General features: G+C 43.0%; 1 protein-coding gene and 1 long non-coding RNA gene across 4 annotated transcripts in view; one reads left to right on the forward strand and one right to left on the reverse strand.

Moving 5' to 3' along the window:
- Positions 1-10299, reverse strand: part of LOC143816210 (uncharacterized) — a 56338-nt gene extending 46039 nt beyond the window's left edge. The window contains exon 1 of the long non-coding RNA XR_013223899.1: positions 10270-10299. This is a non-coding gene — a long non-coding RNA (uncharacterized LOC143816210). The remainder of the gene's footprint in view (positions 1-10269) is intronic.
- The window catches only part of NHS (NHS actin remodeling regulator), a 278531-nt gene that overhangs the window by 230337 nt on the left and 27754 nt on the right, over positions 1-20440 (forward strand). For all 3 annotated transcript variants that reach the window (XM_077296316.1, XM_077296317.1, XM_077296318.1), the window contains exon 2: positions 16147-16299. In XM_077296316.1, the coding sequence (XP_077152431.1) occupies positions 16147-16299 (153 nt within the window). The remainder of the gene's footprint in view (positions 1-16146; positions 16300-20440) is intronic.

The raw sequence follows: 20440 nt of genomic DNA on the forward strand, positions 1-20440 counted from the left end.
ATAAAGCACTGTTATACTGTATCTACAGTGTTATACATTTATACTATCTATTGCATTGGGTCAACACCGATATAAGACTTCAGCCACTTACAAAATTTAGGGCCTGATTCTGTGGTCAAATTTGTACTTTTAGTTATAAATGTTGCGTTTTGTATCACATGCCCTTTTAAAAGGAACTTGTCATGTTAAAAAAATGCTATTAACCTGCAGATATAGGTTTAATCTGCAGGTTAATAGCCTTCTAAAGCCATTCAGTGCCCACACTGAGAGCCCCACTGCCTGGAGAAAATGAAGTTTATTTCTCCTGGCAGCCTCAGGCTTTCAGTCATAGGGGTGGGCCGGCGTAGCTTCTGTCACCCCTCAGTGTAGAGTAAGCAGCAGGTGAAACTGTGCCCCCAGAACTGATTGACAGCCGGTTCATTTCCTCCTGGCAGCGGGGCTCTCATTGCGGGTGCCAGGCAGCGTTCCAAGAGGAATCACAGAGGAACAATCCAATACCGAGTTGTAAGATAGAGTGTTGTTAGTTATATATCCGTGACATATTCCACAGTGTTGTACAGTGATTGCGCTCATACAAACTATTACAGCGGATAAAACTGATATAAGATTTAGCCACTTACAAAATCTAGCGCCTACATCTGTGGTGGAATGTGTACTTTTAGTTATACATGTGTTTTGTAGCAAGTTCCCTCTCAAAGAAGACATGTCGTGTTAGTAAATTCTTGTGTTCTCAAAGAAATTGCAATTCTAGAACAACATTTTTCCAACAGAAATCATGATACCCATTTACCATTGTATTCATACATTTCCAGGAGATATAAAATAGGAACAGTCCAATTGACAGTTGGAATATTATTGATATTCCATATAACATGCTAATATGTATTTATCCAGACTGACTCCCAGAACCTATTTACATATGCAGCTCCAATGGCAACACCAGTGCTAGTGAGTTGTCACCAGCCAAAGCTGTTGTGGAGTAAGGTGAACCCATTTGATGTTTTGAGGGGTCTTGACGTCAGTATTGAGGTCCACTGCAGTCAGCTCACAAAACCTGTGGCTTCCACATTCTAATAACAGTATTAAAGGAGTTGTCCGGTCCAAAGCGATAAGTCTGCAGACATATGAATCCCCCCAGCACACGCAATGTGCGCTGCAGGGTTCGCCAGTTTCCGACCGGGGACCAGAGGGTATGTATAAGTTATACATACTCCCTGCCATGTCCATCTAGTGGGCATGGCCTCACTGCATACACTTGTAATAAGCAAGGACGTGCCCTAGCTAGTGAAGCGGCCAGCCAGTGGGCATGGCTGACTAGAGAGCGTGACCTCGCTAAATACAAGTGTATGGAAGAGAGGCCAGTCCCACTGGCCAGGAGTATGTATGACGCATACATCCCCTCCGGGCCTGGGTCGTAAACCAGCAAATTCCTGCAGCGCACAGTGCACACTGAGGGTATTTATAAGTCTGCAGTCACACAGATTCAGACTTATTGATTTCAACCAGACAATCCCTTTAAATATTATGGTGTAATAGACATGAGGGCAAGAGAATAAGTGATATAGGCCTCTGTGATGCAGTGCCACGGCCACGGGCCAGGAAATGGCCCATATTACTGTACGGCTCTTTCATTCTAGGGATCAGCTATATCCATAATTACATTAGTCATTTCATGAATGCAATATCTAGGAGGAGATGAAGTAAAATATTAGGCGAAAGAGTGAAAAAGTATAAAGTGTTTTAGATGTCAAGTTATTCCTTCCAATGTAATCATTCATTTGGCAGGAGAACAATTCCTGGTGCTTAATATTAAAGGGTATTCTATTTTTATTCTTTAGTGGTGCAGCTTTAGGGAATATTGTGTCTGGTATGCTAGATCCAAAGTGTTAGTTCAGCATCCCCAACACTGTGGGCTCAATGCCAACCATACAGATTCAGCCAAGGAATAAAGTATGTGTAGAAACCACAGGCCTTGGATCTTGGCGACCTACAAAGGCAAATCTGCTGCCGCTATTATTCACACTCATATGTTAATATTTCTTTTATCTGGTTTCTGTTCTCTACGTTTTGTTATGATTATGCTGGTTCACCAGAGCATTAATCACAGTGATATTTCATGGACTATTTCATGCCATTGCAGTCAAAATATTTTATTTTCCTGAATCCACACCCTGGTAATTTCCACCACTTTTGTCATTTGGAACTACAGTTCAAGAATACCAAATAATGAAAGATAATTTCCACATTGGAGACACTAAACATCATAGAAGTGCAAAATAACTGCAGATGCATAGATATCACAGATATGATACACCTATAGATATCAATATTTGTATCACATACACTGAAGGATATATGGTATTTATTAGCATCAGTCACCTATCATGACATGTATGTTTCCATGTATGTATTCCATCCATTGTTTTCATGGATAGAACATGTTTCCATTAAAGTTTATGCTGCTGTTCACATGCCCAAATGTTTTTACAGAATGTCTGTTTTTATTAATCAGCATCCTGGATGAAATAATAATAATAAATAATCTTTATGTTTATATAGCGCTAACATATTCCGCAGCGCTTTACAGTTTGCACACATTATCATCGCTGTCCCCGATGGGGCTCACAATCTAAATTCCCTATCAGTATGTCTTTGGAATGTGGGAGGAAACCAGAGTACCCCCACGCGGGGAGAACATACAAACTCCTTGCAGATGTCGTCCAAGGTGGGGTTAGAACCCAGGACTCCAGCGCTGCAAGGCTGCAGTGCTACGGCTATGTGCACACATAGCGGTTTTTACCGCGGAACCGCAGCGTTTCTGCAGCTGCGGGTCCGCAGCAGTTTCCATTGCGTTTACAGTTACATGTAAACCCTATGGAAACCGCAATCCGCTGTGCACATGCTGCGGGAAAAACCGCGCAGAAACGCAGCGGTTTACATTCCGCAGCATGTCACTTCTTTTGTGCAGAATCGCTGCGATTCTGCACACATAGGAAAGCATTGATCCGCTTACTTCCCGCATGGGGCTGTGCCCACGATGCAGGAAGTAAGCGGATCATGTACAGGTTGTACCCGGGGTGGAGGAGAGGAGACTCTCCTCCAGGCCCTGGGAACCATATTAGTGTAAAAAAAAAAGAATTAAAATAAAAAAATAATGATATACTCACCTCTCAGCGCTGCACGTGGCCGTCCGCTCTCAGGGTTGCTGTGCAAGCAGGGCCTGAGATGACGTCGCGGTCACATGACCGTGACGTCACGAAGGTCCTTCTCGCACAGCATCTTTGGAACCGGACCGCCGCGTGCAGCGCGGAGGAGATCGGGACGTCAGAGGGTGAGTATATAACCATTTTTTATTATTTTTAACATTACTATTGATGCTGCATATTGCTGCATATGCAGCATCAATAGTATAGGAGTAAACCCGCAGCGGAAACCGCAAAACAAACCGCGATAAATCTGCAGGGATAACCGCAGCGGTTTTGCACTGCAGATTTATCAAATCCGCTGTGGGAGAACCCGCAGAGGACCCCGCAAAGTGTGCACATAGCCTCACACCGAGCCACCCATAAATGTTTATGGGTCTGTGAAAATCATGGATAGCTCTCAGATGGCATCAGTGTGCAGTCCATGTGCTGTGTCCATGATAAAAACTGTAAAAGGTTTCCAATTTATTTATCCATATGTGAAAATCACTGATGAAGCCCTAATTAGTAAAAATTGACACACAGCGGACAGCGCAAACACTGGTGAAACTTGGATCCATAATATTGATGACACCCCGACCATTTTTCTGCATACATGAAAAATCAATGACGTCTGAATGAGGCTTAAATCATTTGTATATAGTAGTACCATAATGTGTAGAGTATGTAACGTTCACAAGTAGCCACAGAGGTTCATACACTTTTTAGAATTAGAACCTTACTTAGGACATGCCTTATGTGCCAAGAGTGTATTACCCTCCTTGGGAAATTCGGTTTAGCTTGTTGGTAAAATTGTGGACAACCATTGCCTGTGTAAAACCCCAGGTACCCGGTTGTTACAGTGGTATTGCCTTCTTCTCGGGGAGGGTGATGCCATACTTGGAAGCGAGGAAGGATCCCTTTAACAGGTAACAAGTACATGCAACACTGTTCCGACTCCAGGTCAGAAGGGGTAGCTTGAGAGCCGGAGTAAGGGGAACTTCCCTAGATATATTCTGGCTGGAGGAGGAGTTAGTCAGTCTGTGAGTGGAGTCTGTCAGAAGGACAGAGGAGAGAGAGAGAGGAAAGCTGGGGCCATGCAAGTGGTTCTGCAGCTCCTGGAAGGAGAAGAGAGGAACAGAGCAGCCTGTAGGAGACTGATAGAGGAAGAGAAGCGAAGGAGAGGAAAGAGCTGGAGGGGAGCTGCGACTGAGCTTCCTCCACGCTGAAGCGCAGAATACCAAAGACCTGAAGTCCGAGGTTGTGGGGGTAGCTTTATGCCCCACAGCAGAAACCAGCGGGCAGGAGATTTAAAGTTGCCTGTCCACCATTAACACCCAAAGGCACAGCAACACATAGAGCCCGGAGTCATAATTAGAGACACCTGTAAAAGGCTCGAGTTGCCTGCCATGCAGGTAGTGTCCTACTTAAAGGGACAGAGAGAAAGTGAGGACCCTGTGTGAAGCCTAAGGCAGCAAGGGACTTATACCACAGCACAGTAAGGAAGGTTTCCAACCCCACCTGGCTAGGGGGATTTCCGAATCGCTTCCAAGCTGGCCAGACCACACCTTCACCTGTGATCCGTACCTTGGACTGTGGCTGATTCCTACAGTAAAAGGTAAAGAGACTGCAACTTTGTGTCCTCTGATTCTTTCTGGCACCACACCATCTTTGCCCACTACACTTGGAGCCCTGGGGATTCAGCTTCACCTCTGGGAAGCCACACCATCCCTGCTGCAGTACCATCATTCTGAGGGGACCCCTTTAAGCAGCGTCGGTCATCCCTGGCCGAATAGCACGGGTGTCGTCATGAACACTCTTTATACAAAATAATCCCTTTAAAGCAGGGCCGGTTTTAGGCAAAGTGGGGCCCTAGGCAAAGTTTAAAATGGGGCCCCAAATGCTAACATATTGCACATCATACAGAAGCATTTCGGTTTCGGTTTAAATGCGCTGATCTCAGGCCGCTAAACGAGTGTGATCGACAATACTGAAGTCGTTGGACGCTTGTTTCCCGGCCTCTTTCCACCATCTGAGAAAGAATGAAGGGGACAGAACGATCACTTAGATCACTAACAGATCACCATACAGTATCATGTTATCAGCAGCACATCTACAGTTTACACCGGCGATGTGCTGCTGAGAACAATGATTTTTATTCCGGCATAAACAATCCAATCACCCAATGAATATGCAGCATTTTGCTTGTTTAGTATATTACACCCCATAGTCCTCCATATATTATAATGTGCACCTCAGTCCTCCATATTGTGAAATGCACACCCCATAGTCCTCCATATAGTATTATACTCTTTCCATAGTCCTCCATATCGTATAATGTGCCCCATAGTCCTCCATATAGTATACAGCAGAGCCCCCAGTGGTGCACAGCAGAGCCCCCAGTGGTGCACAGCAGAGCCCCCAGTGGTGCACAGCAGAGCCCCCAGTGGTGCACAGCAGAGCCCCCAGTGGTGCACAGCAGAGCCCCCAGTGGTGCACAGCAGAGCCCCCAGTGGTGCACAGCAGAGCCCCCAGTGGTGCACAGCAGAGCCCCCAGTGGTATACAGCAGAGCCCCCAGTGGTGTACACCACAGCTCCCCTCCCCTCCCCTCTCCTCGTCCAGTAAAAAGAAAAAAAAAACAAAACACAAGCTCCTCACCTCTCCACACGTGCCCGCGCTGCTCCTGTGTCAGCGGCTGCCGCTGCTCTGCCTGGGACACAGTGAGTGCGCTCGCACCCGCTGTGTCAGAGGCAGAGCGGGCAATGATGGTAGAGGGGGCGTCAGGTGACGCTCTCTCCTCCATCATTGCTTTGAACTGTACCGGCAGACGCCGGTACAGTTCAATGCGGCGGGGGAGTCGGCGCTGGCGGCAGGCGGGCCCCCTGCCTCACAGGGGCCCCATAGCGGCTGCGTGACTTGCCGCTAGCTGGGGGCCCCTGGGGGAGTGGGGGCCCCTGGGGGAGTGGGGGCCCCAGGCAGCTGCCTGGTCTGCCTGCCCCTAACGCCGGCCCTGCTTTAAAGACCTTCCCTTTTACTTGGACACCCAGGGCCACGGACCGGGTCACTGCCACCGTGACCACCCCTTTAACGACCACCGGACCCAGCCCGAGTACCCCAGGGTCCTAGTGGGGTGCTCCACCTGCATATTACTATGGAATATGGATATCATATAGGAGACCACAGTGGGAAAACTAACAAAATGAGTGAGTTCTGCTCTGGTGTGCGTGGCGTGACCATTATTTAAATGAATAATGATTGAACTTTACATAATTTACTGAATATTAAAGCTTGCAAGGTATTGTAGGGGTGTGTATGTGAGTACGTCTACTGTGCAGGCAGCATAGTTTCCTATCCAGACCAAATGACGACAGGGCTGAACTTTCCAGTTCCAGACAAATTTGATGATATAAAGAGTAAACCACAATTTAAATATAAAAAAATGAAAGCATTGAATTCTTCTCCCACAAGCTGCTTCTTCTGGCTGCTCCATGCACACACAACTGCTTGAGTGCTCCGTTCCCTGGCAAACACAGCAGGGCATGGAACAGTCGGTCACCTCAGATGGATGTAGCAGATCATTTCCAAGTCTGTCTGGATGCAGTACAGAGAAATAGGCATCAATGTTCTTGTCTCCTTGAGACGTTTCAAAAGCAAATAGCTGCTTGACGATACCATTATATGAGCATTCTGGTACTTTATTTAGCTTCTCGGCTCAGTGGTTACAATTAGAGATGAGCAAATAGCATTGGATCGCTCCTTATTCGACAAGCTATAGCGCTTATCCAGGTATCCGGGTTCCCACTGCAGCTTCTTCGGTAAGTGCTATAGCTTGCCGTTTAAGGAGCGAGCCGCAGATATTCTCTCTTCTCTAGTTATAATCTAACTATATCAGCATGATGTTTCTATGTTCTCCCTGTCTTTTCTTGGGTTTCTTCTCACTTTAAAAATATACTGAGAGGTTAATTGGCTTTGTTTTCAAAATCAACCAATCACAGTTCTGCATTCATTTCTTAATTTGCTTTTTGAAAAATGATAGCTTTACTGTAATTGGTTGCAATGACCCACAAGGACAGTTATTTTTTTAAATAGTTTTCATAAGGGTATGTTCACACATGGCTTATTTTTAATGAAAATTTTCTGCTTCTTTTTACAGCTTCGGCAAAGTCTATATTTCAGAAATCTCATGCACACAGCTTGTTTTTTTTTTGCCTCAGTATTTTGTGCTTTGCATGGTTTTTGCATAATAGAACGTGTCACTTCTTGTAGTGTTTTTGCTACTTTTTTTCAGCGTTTTTCAACCATTGAAAGTAATTGGTGGCAAAAAAACCCCCGAAAAAACGCAGGTATCAGATTTTGCTGTGTTTTTTTGTGCCAAAACTATTAAGAAGTAGAATTAAAAAAATGTTGTCTTTAAACTTTATGAGCTTGCACCAGAATAAAATGTAATAAGGCAAAAATGCATCAAAAATCGCACAAAAAACACAAGCAAAACTTTCTTTTTTTCTGCAGTTTCTTTACTGCCAAAAGAGCAGGTTTTGCTGCTCAAAAAACACAGAATGTGTCATACAGTAACTAAATATTTATGGCCCCAATTCATCATTTACCTGTTTTTAAAAAGCACATTCCTTTTTTTGTCATGTGGTATTAGTTGCCGCTTTTGGCGCCAAATGTGTCAATATGGCGCAAGCTATTCATTAATAGGTTTTCTTCCCGTCTTGTACTGTTTTTGCAGCTTTTGGTGCCAAAAGATGCACGTTGGCGCCAAAAGGTTTAACTAAAAATTGTGCACAAAGTTTGGTGTCCTCAAAAATACATCGGGGGGGGGGCACAAAGGCAATGATTAACTGGGGCCTATGTCTATGGTCTGCCTAATTGGGTTTTGTCAGAGTCACAAGTTTTTTACCTATTCCCTGGATATGTGAATAACTGGGCACCTCACCACTGCGCCTATCATAGGAATGAGAGTGCTGTGTTTTGTTTGTCTCTGTCATCATATGGATGGTGAATGATGTGACACCAAGCTTGCACGATTATGACTTCACTGAAACACAACACAGCACCCCCGTTGTCATGAACAGTCAGATCCAAAAGTTGAAACCCCTAGGGAACAGACACATAAGTATGGATAGGTGATAAGCTGTGACTCCAGGGATTCCCAAGAGACTATACAAAGGTAACAAGTATAGATTAAAGAGGTTGTCCACTACTTTTACATTGATGACCAATCCTTAGCATTGGTCATCAATGTTTGATCGGCTGGACACCCGGCACTCCCGCTGATCAGCTGTTATCGCTGTCAGTGCCCGCTGGCCGGAAATACTCACTGGCGGAGCTGGCCGTCTTTTGGTAGTGGCCACTGCAGGGTACTTCACATCCATCTCCTATTGATTTGAATAGGAGGCGAATGTGCAGTACCAAGCCTAAGGCTACTTTCACACTAGCGTTGGGCACTGCACGTCGCAATGTTGGAGAAAACGTTGTGGAGAAAAAACGCATCCTGCAAAGTTGCCCGCAGGATGCGTTTTTTCTCCATAGACTTTTATTAGCGACGCATTGCGACGCAGTGCCACACGTCGCAACCGTCGTGCGACGGTTGCGTCGACTTATGGCGGACCGCCGCCACAAAAAAACATTACATGTAACTTTTTTTGTGCGTCGAGACCGCCATTTTCGACCGCGCATGCGCGGCCGAAACTCCGTCCCCTCCTCCCCGGACCTTGCAATGGGGCAGCGGAAGCGTCCTAAGACTGCTTCCGCTGCCCATGTCAGGCATTTTTTTCACAGTATGCGTCGGTACGTCGGGCCGACGCAGCACGACGGCCCTGTACTGACGCTAGTGTGAAAGCAGCCTAAGCCACTAGCAGAAGATAGAGCAGCCTGGCAAGCGAGTACTTCCGGTGGGCAGGCAGGAAGGCACCGATAACAGCTGTTGGACCTGGACCGATCAGACATTGATGACCTATCCTAAGGTTGGGCCACCATAGGGAAATATTGACAGTTTCCTTCAGAAGGATCTCCTCGTGATCACATAATCCCTTGATAACCAAGTGGAACACCTTCCCTAACCAGCTTCCTTTGCAATAATTCCTCCTTTTACATTGATTCCTTTTTTTAGGATTGTAGTGTTTTTATACAAGCGATTAATGATAAGGCACCAGAGCTATTAAATATTAACGTAGTCCCTTAGTTTAAACACTGTCCATGAAGGGCAGCCTGGTAAAAAATGTTATTGGGTGTTTTAAAGCCTTCCTTTAGAGAAATGGCTGCATTGATTTCATGTCGCTAGATTTGATATATGGCCATAGCATAGCTAAGGGGTGATAGGGATTGTGCACAATTATGTTTCAGATGACAACTAACAGATATATTTAATCCATCAGAAAGTGATTGGCAGAATTTCCAGTGTAATAATTCACTTACAAATGAATTTCTATGCAATTTAATTCCACATTCAGAGTCCTTGGTATCTGTTTACCGAGCTGCCAGTTAGAACGAACTTGCTGTGGCGTGAAGCGGTGCGGTGTAAAAGGCAGTATGGCAGCGCATACATTATGGAATGCCTCGGAGTCCTTACTAATACATGCGCATTGTGTGTTCTCCAGTGCTTCCTGTCACAACACATTAGAAAAGGCATCCCAGTGTGAGGATGAGGGCTGAGAGGAGCTTGGGAAACCAGAGGAAATCTAAAGGAGCTGACATTACAACATCATTTTTAGGTTTTGTTTGCAAGAAGAAGCAATTTAGCACTTATGGGGAATATTCTCTTTTTTAGTATAGCAAACATGCATGTATTACTGTACATCGTGTTACAATCAATAGTACATGGAATTATGCATAATTCTCCAAATTATTCTTTATGTGTTAGAACCTTGTTTCTTGTGACAGTATATAAAGCAATATACTGTCCATTGTCAAAAATCTAGACAACTTAGCCTAAAATTGCATTCAGCTGTAAGCACTTAAATTCTTGCTTTTATTCTGTATTTATTAAAGGGGTTGTCCAGGACAATTTCATAATGTTTACTATGTTCTTGAAACTAACAGACAGGTAGTTGCTAACAAGAGGCACCAGCTCAGAGCACTCACCGACCACTCCTGCCAACTATTCAGTTGCTCCATGTCAATCTACTCTGTCAACAGGGAGTGACACATGACATCATGCTGATTGACAGTTGGCTCCCCGCAGTTAGGCAGCAGGGAGCCGGCTGTCAATCATCTTAACGTCGGTAGTCATGCCCCATCAACAGAGCAAAGCAGAAGGGCAGCCTTTGCTCTGTCAACGTGATATCAGCAGAAGCCACTGAATAGTTATCTGAAGCGGTCTGTGACCACTCAATGTTGGTAGGGATTGGCACCAGAAACGATAGGTAGCTAGCAACTACCTGCTTGTTAGTTCTTAGGGCAATAATACAAAATTTTAATAGTCCTGGATAACCCCTTTCATACCAATGTCTGAATAATTAGAATATATTGTACTTTATGTGCATCTACCAAGATGCTAATATAATGATAGTCAAAATACAAAGAAAACAACATGATACCAGACAGTGCTGTGGGGGAAACCCATGAAATGTAGCAAAATAAATAGAGCAGAAATACTTCTTGCTTGCCCTTTGTATAGTTATTATTAGAACAAACACGCTTGAATGATCTAAGAAGCCAATCCACCTTCCAGCATTTCAGTGTTTTCCGACATCAGGGTTATCTGCGGCACCTCGCACAAAATAAACCAATTCTAAGTGAAGATGGCATTGATCAGTGCCACAACTACCATCCAGAATGAGTTAGAATGACTGGCATTTGTTTCATGCTCTGCGTGCATTAAGGAAAGGAAATTAGAAAGGTTTCTTTTCAAGAAGCAGTAATTTATAATAATTCTCAGTTATCAAGCATTTCATACACTGTTCATTACAACGTTATTAGGATGTACCTGTCAAATTAGCCGAACCACAAACAAGAAGACGGTTTACAGTGTCTCCAATTCCCATATCTGCCGTCAGTAAGACAGCGCCCATGTACATTATATTAAGGAAGCATAGTACTGATATGTATGTGCTGCCTGCAAATTGCCATTTACAGTAAAATAACGTTGTCCTAACCTGATAATTTCGATGGGACCATTTGGCCATCTAATGTGTATGGCAGTGCTCCAACATCTTTTGCTTTTGAATAACTGTTGGCAGGAAGAAATAGCTGTTACCCGAAAGAGCTCTAGCCCACAATTATCTGAACTGTATGACATCATATCTATGACCAACCTAAATTTAAAGCACTACTCCAATGTTTTTTTTAAATTCACGCTGGAATGGTATCACTAATGTAAGATTCCTGACCTTAGTCCTATACTTACCAGTCAGTGTCTTCAGCTGTTCCCAGTGCCACTCCGGTCCCACTTCGCCACCTTGTGACCGCAGCTTCTGGCTGACTGGAAGTCAGAGGTAACGGTCACAAGCCCTCAATGCAAGTCTATAAGAGTCTCCATCTGACCTCATTCTCGCTCTCAACCACTTACATTGAGAAGTGACCTCCAGGTCGCCCAGGAGTGATGCAGCAGGTAACAACCTGCAGAAGCCGACCAGAGCGGCACAGAGAACAGAAGAAGATGGCGGCTGGCGAGTATAATACTAGGGGCAGGAAACTTACATTAGTGATACTACTCTAGGGCCTAAATAAAAATTTAAAAATGCTGGAATGGTCCTTTAAATCTCTGACAAAAGTTTTAAAACTTAGACTAGAGTTTACGTTAGTGCAAAGTATGTGCATTTCCTAAGCCTATTGTGACGCTAGTCACTTCTCACACCTTGGCCGTGAGTCAGAGTGGTAAAGGGGTCCAAGGTCATAACCCAGGAGGGTACATCATAAACAGAAGGAAGAGAAAAAAGCGTAGTCAGGTAACGTTCCGAGGTCAGAGTACCAGGAGGATAACGGATCAGAGCTGAAGGGGTAAAACAGGCAGGTAGTCAGTACAAAGTCCAAGGTCAGGCAACAGATCAAACATATAGAACTCAAGGCACAGAGAGTACAGCACAAACCTCACAAGATGAATGTACATCTGGCAGAGTTCTGGGAGACATAGCTCAGTTAAGTAGGCATGGCATTTACCCGGGATAGTGAACACCTAGAGCCAGCTGACGCCACCCAGTCAGATTGGCTAGTCGAGCTGTCAATCAACACACTGACAGCTCAGCACGCCCCTGAACCAGATTGGATGGCCATGCTGTCAACCAAAGTACTGACAGCTTCAGCAATCCCCTGTACCCGATTGGATGGCCGAGCTGTCAGTAACTGCATCCCAGACACCCTGAGGGGTGGAACCGTGACACCTATGATGAACTATGCAATATATATGGACCTACTAATGTTGTAAGAGCAGTAAAAGACTGTAGATGTTTATAACAATAACACTTAAAGGTGTATTTCCAAAATCATATCTTCTCACCTATACATAGGATATGTATATATGGCCCCCACCGATTGCAAGAACCGAGTTTCTGTGTCCCCTTATTAAAGTGGAATGACAGTACAATACAATCGTAACTCATGATAAGCATGGTTGCTTTCAGTGCACTGTTTGTCCTTTTCCAATGATATAGCTGTAATTTGTTGGCTATTTTAGCTAATAACTGAGTTTTTCTGGATACACTTGGACAGGTAAACACAAGCGAATGTCAGCGAGCCATTTTGTCATCCTGGCGTTGGCAGGTGCGATGTATCAGTTACCTACTCTATGATGACACTGGTGTGTAATTGTGGACTAAGGCATTCATTTTTAGCAATCCCCCCTTGGTAACTAATGAGGCGTGCGATAGGAAGCCAAGCCATACTTTCTAGAATGACTCCAGTGACTTTGATGACAGCTAACGCAGATTTACAAGTAATACTTGTGAAAGATATAGTAAATGCTCCATGTTCCAACATTGTTTTCTTTTTAATGTTATTTAAAGTTTTTCTGCCTTGCAAATTTATTGCGCATACAAAAAGCCTACTGCCTACGTATTGTAACAAAAGGTGATATATTGACGCCTTCCATCGTATATGGGCATGGATGCCTGGGGTGTGACGACAAGCTATTCTGCCTTAGCCAAGGTATTTGTTCTCAATGGAGTATAGCTTCCCTATCAATACGTCTCCCAGGACCCCAGCTCTGACACATGAATATATATATATATATATATATATATATATATATATATATATATATATATATATATATATATCTGGCAAAAATTAAGAGACCACTGCAAAATGATTTTTCTCTTTATATGTATATTTCTGAGTAAAATGTACATTTTTCTTCTGACAACATGTCTCAGAAGTTCCAAGCAATACATTTTTTTTTTTTTTCTGAAGAGGAGAAATGGTCAAAATTAAAAAAGAAAACAGTGCTTTCAGACCTCAAATAATGCAAACAAAACAAGTTCATAATCATTTAGAAACAATAATACTAATGTTTTAACTCAGGAAGAGTTCAGAAACCAATATTGTGTGGAATAACCATGATTTTTAATCACAGTTTTCATGCTTCTTGGCATGCTTTCCACCAGTCTTTCACACTGATCCCGGTGCAAAAATGTAAACAGTTCTTCTTTGTTTGATGGCTTGTAACTATCCATCATCCTCTTGATTACATTCCAGAGGCTTTCAATGGGGTTCAGGTCTGGAGATTGGGCTGCCCATGAAAGGGTTTTGATGTGGTGGTTTCTTAATTTTTGCCAGAGCTGCATATATATATACTGCTCAAAAAAATAAAGGGAACACTAAAATACCACATCCTAGATATCACTGAATGAAATACTTCATTTGCAAATCTTTATTCATTACATAGTTGAATGTGTTGAGAACAATAAAACCTAAAAATGATCAATGTAAATAAAAATGAATATCCCATGGAGGTCTGGATTTGGAATGATACTCAAAATCAAAGTGGAAAATCAAATTACAGGCTGATCCAACTTCAGTGGAAATGCCTCAAGAAAAGGAAATGATGTTCAGCTGTGTGTGTATGTTGCCTCCATGTGCCTATATGACCTCCCTACAACGCCTGTGCATGCTACTGATGAGGCGGCTGATGGTCTCCTGAGGGATCGCCTCCCAGACCTCAACTAAAGCATCCGCCAACTCCTGGACAGTCTGTGGTGCAACGTGACGTTGCTGGATGGTGCGAGACATGATGTCCCAGATGTGTTCAATCGGATTCAGGTCTGGGGAACGGGCGGGACAGTCCATAGCTTCAATGCCTTCATCTTGCAGGAACTGCTGACACACTCCAGCCACATGAGGTCTGGCAATGTCCTGCATTAGGAGGAACCCGGGGCCAACCGCACCAGCATATGGTCTCACAAGGGTATGGTCTCACAAGGGGTCTGAGGATCTCCTCTCGGTACCTAATGGCACTCAGGCTACCTCTAGTAAGCACATGGAGGGCTGTGAGGCCCTCCAAAGAAATGCCACCCACCCCACACCACTACTGACCCACTGCCAAACCAGTCATGCTGAAGGATGTTGCAGGCAGCAGATCGCTCTTCACGGCGTCACCAGATTCTGTCACGTTTGTCACATGTGCTCAGTGTGAACCTGCTTTCATCTGTGAAGAGCACAGGGCGACAGTGGCGAATATGCTAATCCTGGTGTTCTGTGCAAATGCCAAGCATCCTGCACGGTGTTGGGCTGTGAGCACAACCCCCATCTGTGGACGTCGGGCACTCAGACCATCTTCATGGAGTCTGTTTCTAACCGTTTGTGCAGACACATGCACATTTGTGGCCTTCTGGAAGTCATTTTGCAGGGCTGTCAGTGCTCCTCCTGTTCCTCAGTTCCTACTTGCACAAAGGCTGAGGTAGCGGTCCTGCTGCTGGGTTGTTGCCCTCCTATGTCCCCCTCCACGTCTCCTGGTGTACTGGCCTGTCTCCTGGACACTATGCAGACAGACCCAGCAAACCTTCTTGCCACAGCTCGCAAGGATGTGCCATCCTGGATGAGCTGCACTACCTTGTGTGGGTGAGTCCGTCTCATGCTACCACGAGTGTGAAAGCACAACCAACATGCAAAAGTGACCAAAACATCAGCCAGAAAGCATTGGTACTGAGATGTGGTCTGTGGTCCCCACCTGTAGAACCACTCCTTTATTGAGTGTGCCTTGATAATTACCAATAATTTCCATCTGTTGTCTATTCCATTTGCACAACAGCATGTGAAATTGATTGTCAAACAGTGTTGCTTCCTAAGTGGACAGTTTGATTTCACAGAAGTTTGATTTACTTGGAGTTATATTATGTTGTTTAAGTGTTCCCTTTATTTTTTTGAGCAGTGTATATACCGTACAAATATATATATATATATATATATATATATATATATATATTTATATATATATGTGCATACAGGGTGCACGGGCTGTAGTCACACCATGGCCCTGGAGCCTAAAGTGTACTGCAAGATACTCGTGAATGAGGGTAGCTGAAACTGCTCACTCTTCCCGTGGACATAGGCTGTTGCTCACCCAATGAATGAGCAATGAATCATCTTTCAGTGGATCCTTCTGTCTAAACAGGACTGATGCTGCAGAGAACAATGGCAGCCTATGCGCACTGAGTGATCTATTACAGATCTGTCAGTGCGCATCATTTACTTTGTTCTGCCTGTGTAAACAGGCACTTAAAATACCGCCATTCAGTCCCTATAAATGGACCATAAGAGGGCCTAAAATTTCTCTTTGACCCATGTGGGAAGACCAATAGAATTAAAGACATGTGACAGTTGGAGGCCCTATGGGATATTTTGCATAAGAGCTTACAATCATGCTACTGTGTATATACAGTAAATATATATACGTGTGTGTATTATAATTTGTGTTTTTGCAACTACAATATTGCAAATAATATTAGGTGCATCTTGAATTGTATGTGGCACACATAAAACATTGTGAATAAGTCAATAATCACTATCTCATTCTTTTTTTCACAGCTGTCTCAAACCTGGATGCAGAGAGCAAGCTCAATGTTTATTACAAGACGTCCTGGCATCAGCAGAGGAATATTTTCTTGCCTACCACTAGACCCCCTTGTGTGGAGGAGTTGCACCGCCATGCCAAGCAAAACCTGTGTGCCCTTCGGAGGGGTGAGCAACAGTTTTAAGATTCAAAGTTAGATTTCAGTAGTATGAGACTGACAACTTCAGTCACTGATAGGACCGCTAGCTTGGCTGAAAAGCCAAAAATAAACTGATACAGTCATGGCTGAAAGTGTTGGCACCCTTGAAATCGATACAGAAAATGAACTATTTCTCCCAGAAAATAATTGCAATTACCCTTTTGTTATACACATGTTTATTTCCTTTGTCTATATGTCTTATCTGAAACAACACAAAAAAAGACAGAGAAGAAAAGGCAAAATGGATATAATTTCACAGAAAACCTCAAACATGAGCCAGACAAATTGTTGTCACTCTTAACTTAATATTTGGTTGCACATCCTTTGGAATAAATAATTGCAATCAAAAGCTTCCTATAACCATCTGCAAGCTTTTTACACCTCTCAACTGGAATTTTGGACCACTCTTCTTTTGCAAACTGCTCCAGGTCCCACATATTTCAAGGGTGCATTCTCCTAACAGAGATTTAGGGGATTTAGATCGAGACTCAATGCTGGCCACTTCAGAACTCTCCAGTGCTTTGTTTCCATCCATTTCTGGGTGTTTGAAGTATGTTTGGGGCTATTGTCCTGCTGGAAGAACCATAACAAACCAGGCTTTCTGACAGTGGGCTCTACATTGTGACCCAAAATCCTTTGGTAATCTTCAAATTTCATGATGCCTTGCAGTCAAGGCAACCAGTGCCAGAGGCAGCAAACATCCCAAAAACATTTTTGAACCTCCACCGTTTTTGACTGCAGGTACTGTGTTCTTTTCTTTGCAGGCCTCATTCCATTTTCGGTAAACTGTAGAATGATGTGCTTTACCAAAAAGCTCTATCTTTGTCTCATTTGTCATAAGGATTTTGGCTGACTCACATTTTGGCAAACAGCAGTCTAGCTTTTTAATGTATCTCTCAGCAGATTGAGTATGTTGCACACCGTGGACATAAAAACATCAAGATCTTTGGAGATGGACTTGTAACCTTGAGATTGTTGATATTTTTCAACAATTTTGGTTATAAAGTCCTCACAGTTCTCTTCTCCTCTTTCTGTTTTCCATGCTAAGTGTGCCACAAACTGACACACAGTGCAAAGCTTGAGTCACCTTCTCCCGTTTTTATGTGGTTTTAGGTGTGATTTTCATATTTCATATTACCCACACCTCTTACTTGACACAGGTGAGTTTGAACAAGCATCACATGCTTGAAACAAAGTTATTTACCCACAAAAAAACATTTAATTGCAATAATTTTCTGGGAGAAATACTTAATTTGCTGGAACATTGTCAAGGATGCCAACAATTTTGGCCATCACTGTACTTTGTAAATGGTTGTTTCAGCTACTTAAAGCCCTTTAAAGGGAACCCAGGATTGTGCACAGTAACCTACAGACAGTGTCAGGTCTGCACCGTTATACTGATTAAAATGATACCTGGGGTGATGAAATCCATCTTGTGGTTGTTTATTCTTTATTTTCAGTTTTGAGTTAACGATATGCTCGTGCTCCGGGGCGGCCTGTGGGGGTCCTCATGTGGTGCTCTGATTAGGTATTCATCAGTATGGCTTCTGACAGGTCACTGATCCCTCAGTCACCTGCACCCTAGTTTACATGATGAATATTACATATATCTTGGGAAAACATAAAACCCTTCTGCAGGCATATTACATATGTGATCAGACTGCAGTGAAGCAGAAGGGTTTTTTTTTTTTCTCCAAGATATATGTAATATTCATTATGTAAACTAGGGGGTGGGTCAGTGAGGGATCAGTGATCTGTCAGAAGCCATCCATATGAATACTTAAGCAGAGAACCACATGAAGACCCCCACAACCCCACCTTAGGGCACGAGCATATCTTTAACTCAAAACTGAAAATAAAGATTAACCAACAACCCAAAGACGGATTTCATCAATCCAGGTATCATTTTATTCAGTATAACAGCACCGACCTGACACTGTCTGTAGGTTACTGTACACAATCCTGCTGACAGGTTCCATTTAAAGGAAGCTTGTTAGCTTGCCTGATATATCTGTTTTAATAACTGAATATATTCCTAATAAGGTAATTCTAAGCCATCTTTCCTTAGAAATCTGCATGGTGTTGTCCCTCTGTTACTCCTCCTGAAAATGTATAACTAAAGCAACAATTGAGTGGTATCATTCCCCTGGTCAAAGTAGTATGTGCTAACACACTCTGACGCTGTCCAGCCAGTGCAGGCCTACATAGGTAATGAAAATGCCGTTTTATTAATATATTTCAAGGAGGAAATAACAGAGGAACAACACAATGCAGACATCTAAGAAAAGATGCTGAATAATTAACTCTAGGGAAATAGAATATTTATTGAAAGATCTGTCAGGAGAAACATGTAGAAAAACTGTAACTTACATGAATGTTTGCCTCCAAAAGTGCTTGTACTCTAAATTACCGGTTTTTCCAATAAATGCTTGATTTTGAAGATATGACTTCCTTTGGAGATGTTTTTGGTGTTAGCTAATGTAGCATCCACATTTTAATGAGTTCTCCAGCTCAGTCCTTATTCTTGGCATGCAATGCAGTTTGCCAAAACCTAACATGGTGTAGTATACACATTGTTAAAGTGGTTGTCCACTACTTGGAAAACCCCTTCTGAATCTCTATGTTGCCACCTAGTAAAATAACAACTATACTCACCTCCAGTGTTGGCACTGTCTCTCCCAGAGTTTACGTGACATAATAATAATGTCATGCAATCCCAGCGCCCAATTAGTGCTGGCTTCAACTCTCCTTTCCTACGAATGTAATTGAAATCCAGAGGAATTGGGAGACCAGCCACAGCGCTCTTTACCTCCGAATATCTGATATGTGTGAATGAGAGGAGAGTGAAGGCAGTGCTGATTGGCTGCAGGGATCGTTTGACATAATGTCATGTGAGCCCCGGGAGAGCAGGTGCTGGCATTATTGCAACGGATGTGAGTGTAGGTGTTGTTATTTTACAAGGGGGAATTGAGAAGGGGTTGTCTGAGTGAGAACGCCTTTAATGCTTTGTTTTGGTTGCAAGTTGCTAGTCTTCCTAAGGCCGCAAGTTTGCGATATGCATATATGTGTAGCATAGCTTCTCATCAGCTTCTCTAGCATACAGTATATGTGTAGTATAGCTTCTCATCAGCTTCTCTTGCATACTTACAAACATCTATCTTCTCATCCAATTCTCTCAATGTTCTGTTGAGAAAAGCTGATAAGAAGCAAGTTGGCACATGACCTCAAGTATGCAAATCACAAACTTTCATTCACGTGATGACCACTGAAACCGGCAACCAAAAATTTGCACTGGGCCGGACAACTTTTTTAGTCTCTCTGGGCCTGAAGGGCTAATTATATCATAAACATGTGGCTTCCCTGCCTGAGTTTTATAGCTGCTGTAAAAGCTTTATCTTGCAGAGGCATTTTCTTTCTCAGTGAAGTCATGTACAAGGTGTAATGTTCCTCTGACACTAAAAATTCCAACGGCCTGCCTAGTCTCCTGTCTATCAAACAGCCTTAAATCAAGGCTGGAAAAGAAAAAGGGATCTGAGAAGAAGGACTCATCTTGATAAATTGGAAGAAAGGGGTTAACTGAGGCTGAATTGCAATTGAATTGGCATAATGAATAAAAAGGGAAAACGAAGCACTTGGAGACATGTAGACTAGATGAGTGCGTCCATCAGAACATCAGTTATACTTAAGAGGGAAGATATATTACTACAATATAACTATTTTTTCCAGAATATTTTTTGGGATTATTTCCTGGTATTTGTCGGATATATAAACTGTATAATGTGTGGTTTAGTATTGTTATACTTCATATTACAGAATTTATAGTACAGGTTTATACTTTATATTACAGTCGGGTACTTACTCATGGTCAAATCACTAGGAACATTTCATCTGCTTAAAGCGGACCTTTCACCAGTTGTAACATGTTAAACTTCCCACTCCATGGAATAGTTAATGTCGGCAGGGCTGAATAAAATATATATTTTATTTTTTAATCTCTCATTTCCAGTGTGGAAATATTTATTCTAAACTTGTAAAGTTTTGATTCTAATTTATGCTACGACCAAGGGAATATTACTTAGCAAAGATTCTTATCTGGGGTCGTGTTTTTT

The sequence above is a fragment of the Ranitomeya variabilis genome, chromosome 3 (genome assembly GCF_051348905.1).
Source record: "Ranitomeya variabilis isolate aRanVar5 chromosome 3, aRanVar5.hap1, whole genome shotgun sequence".
Taxonomy (NCBI): domain Eukaryota; kingdom Metazoa; phylum Chordata; class Amphibia; order Anura; family Dendrobatidae; genus Ranitomeya; species Ranitomeya variabilis.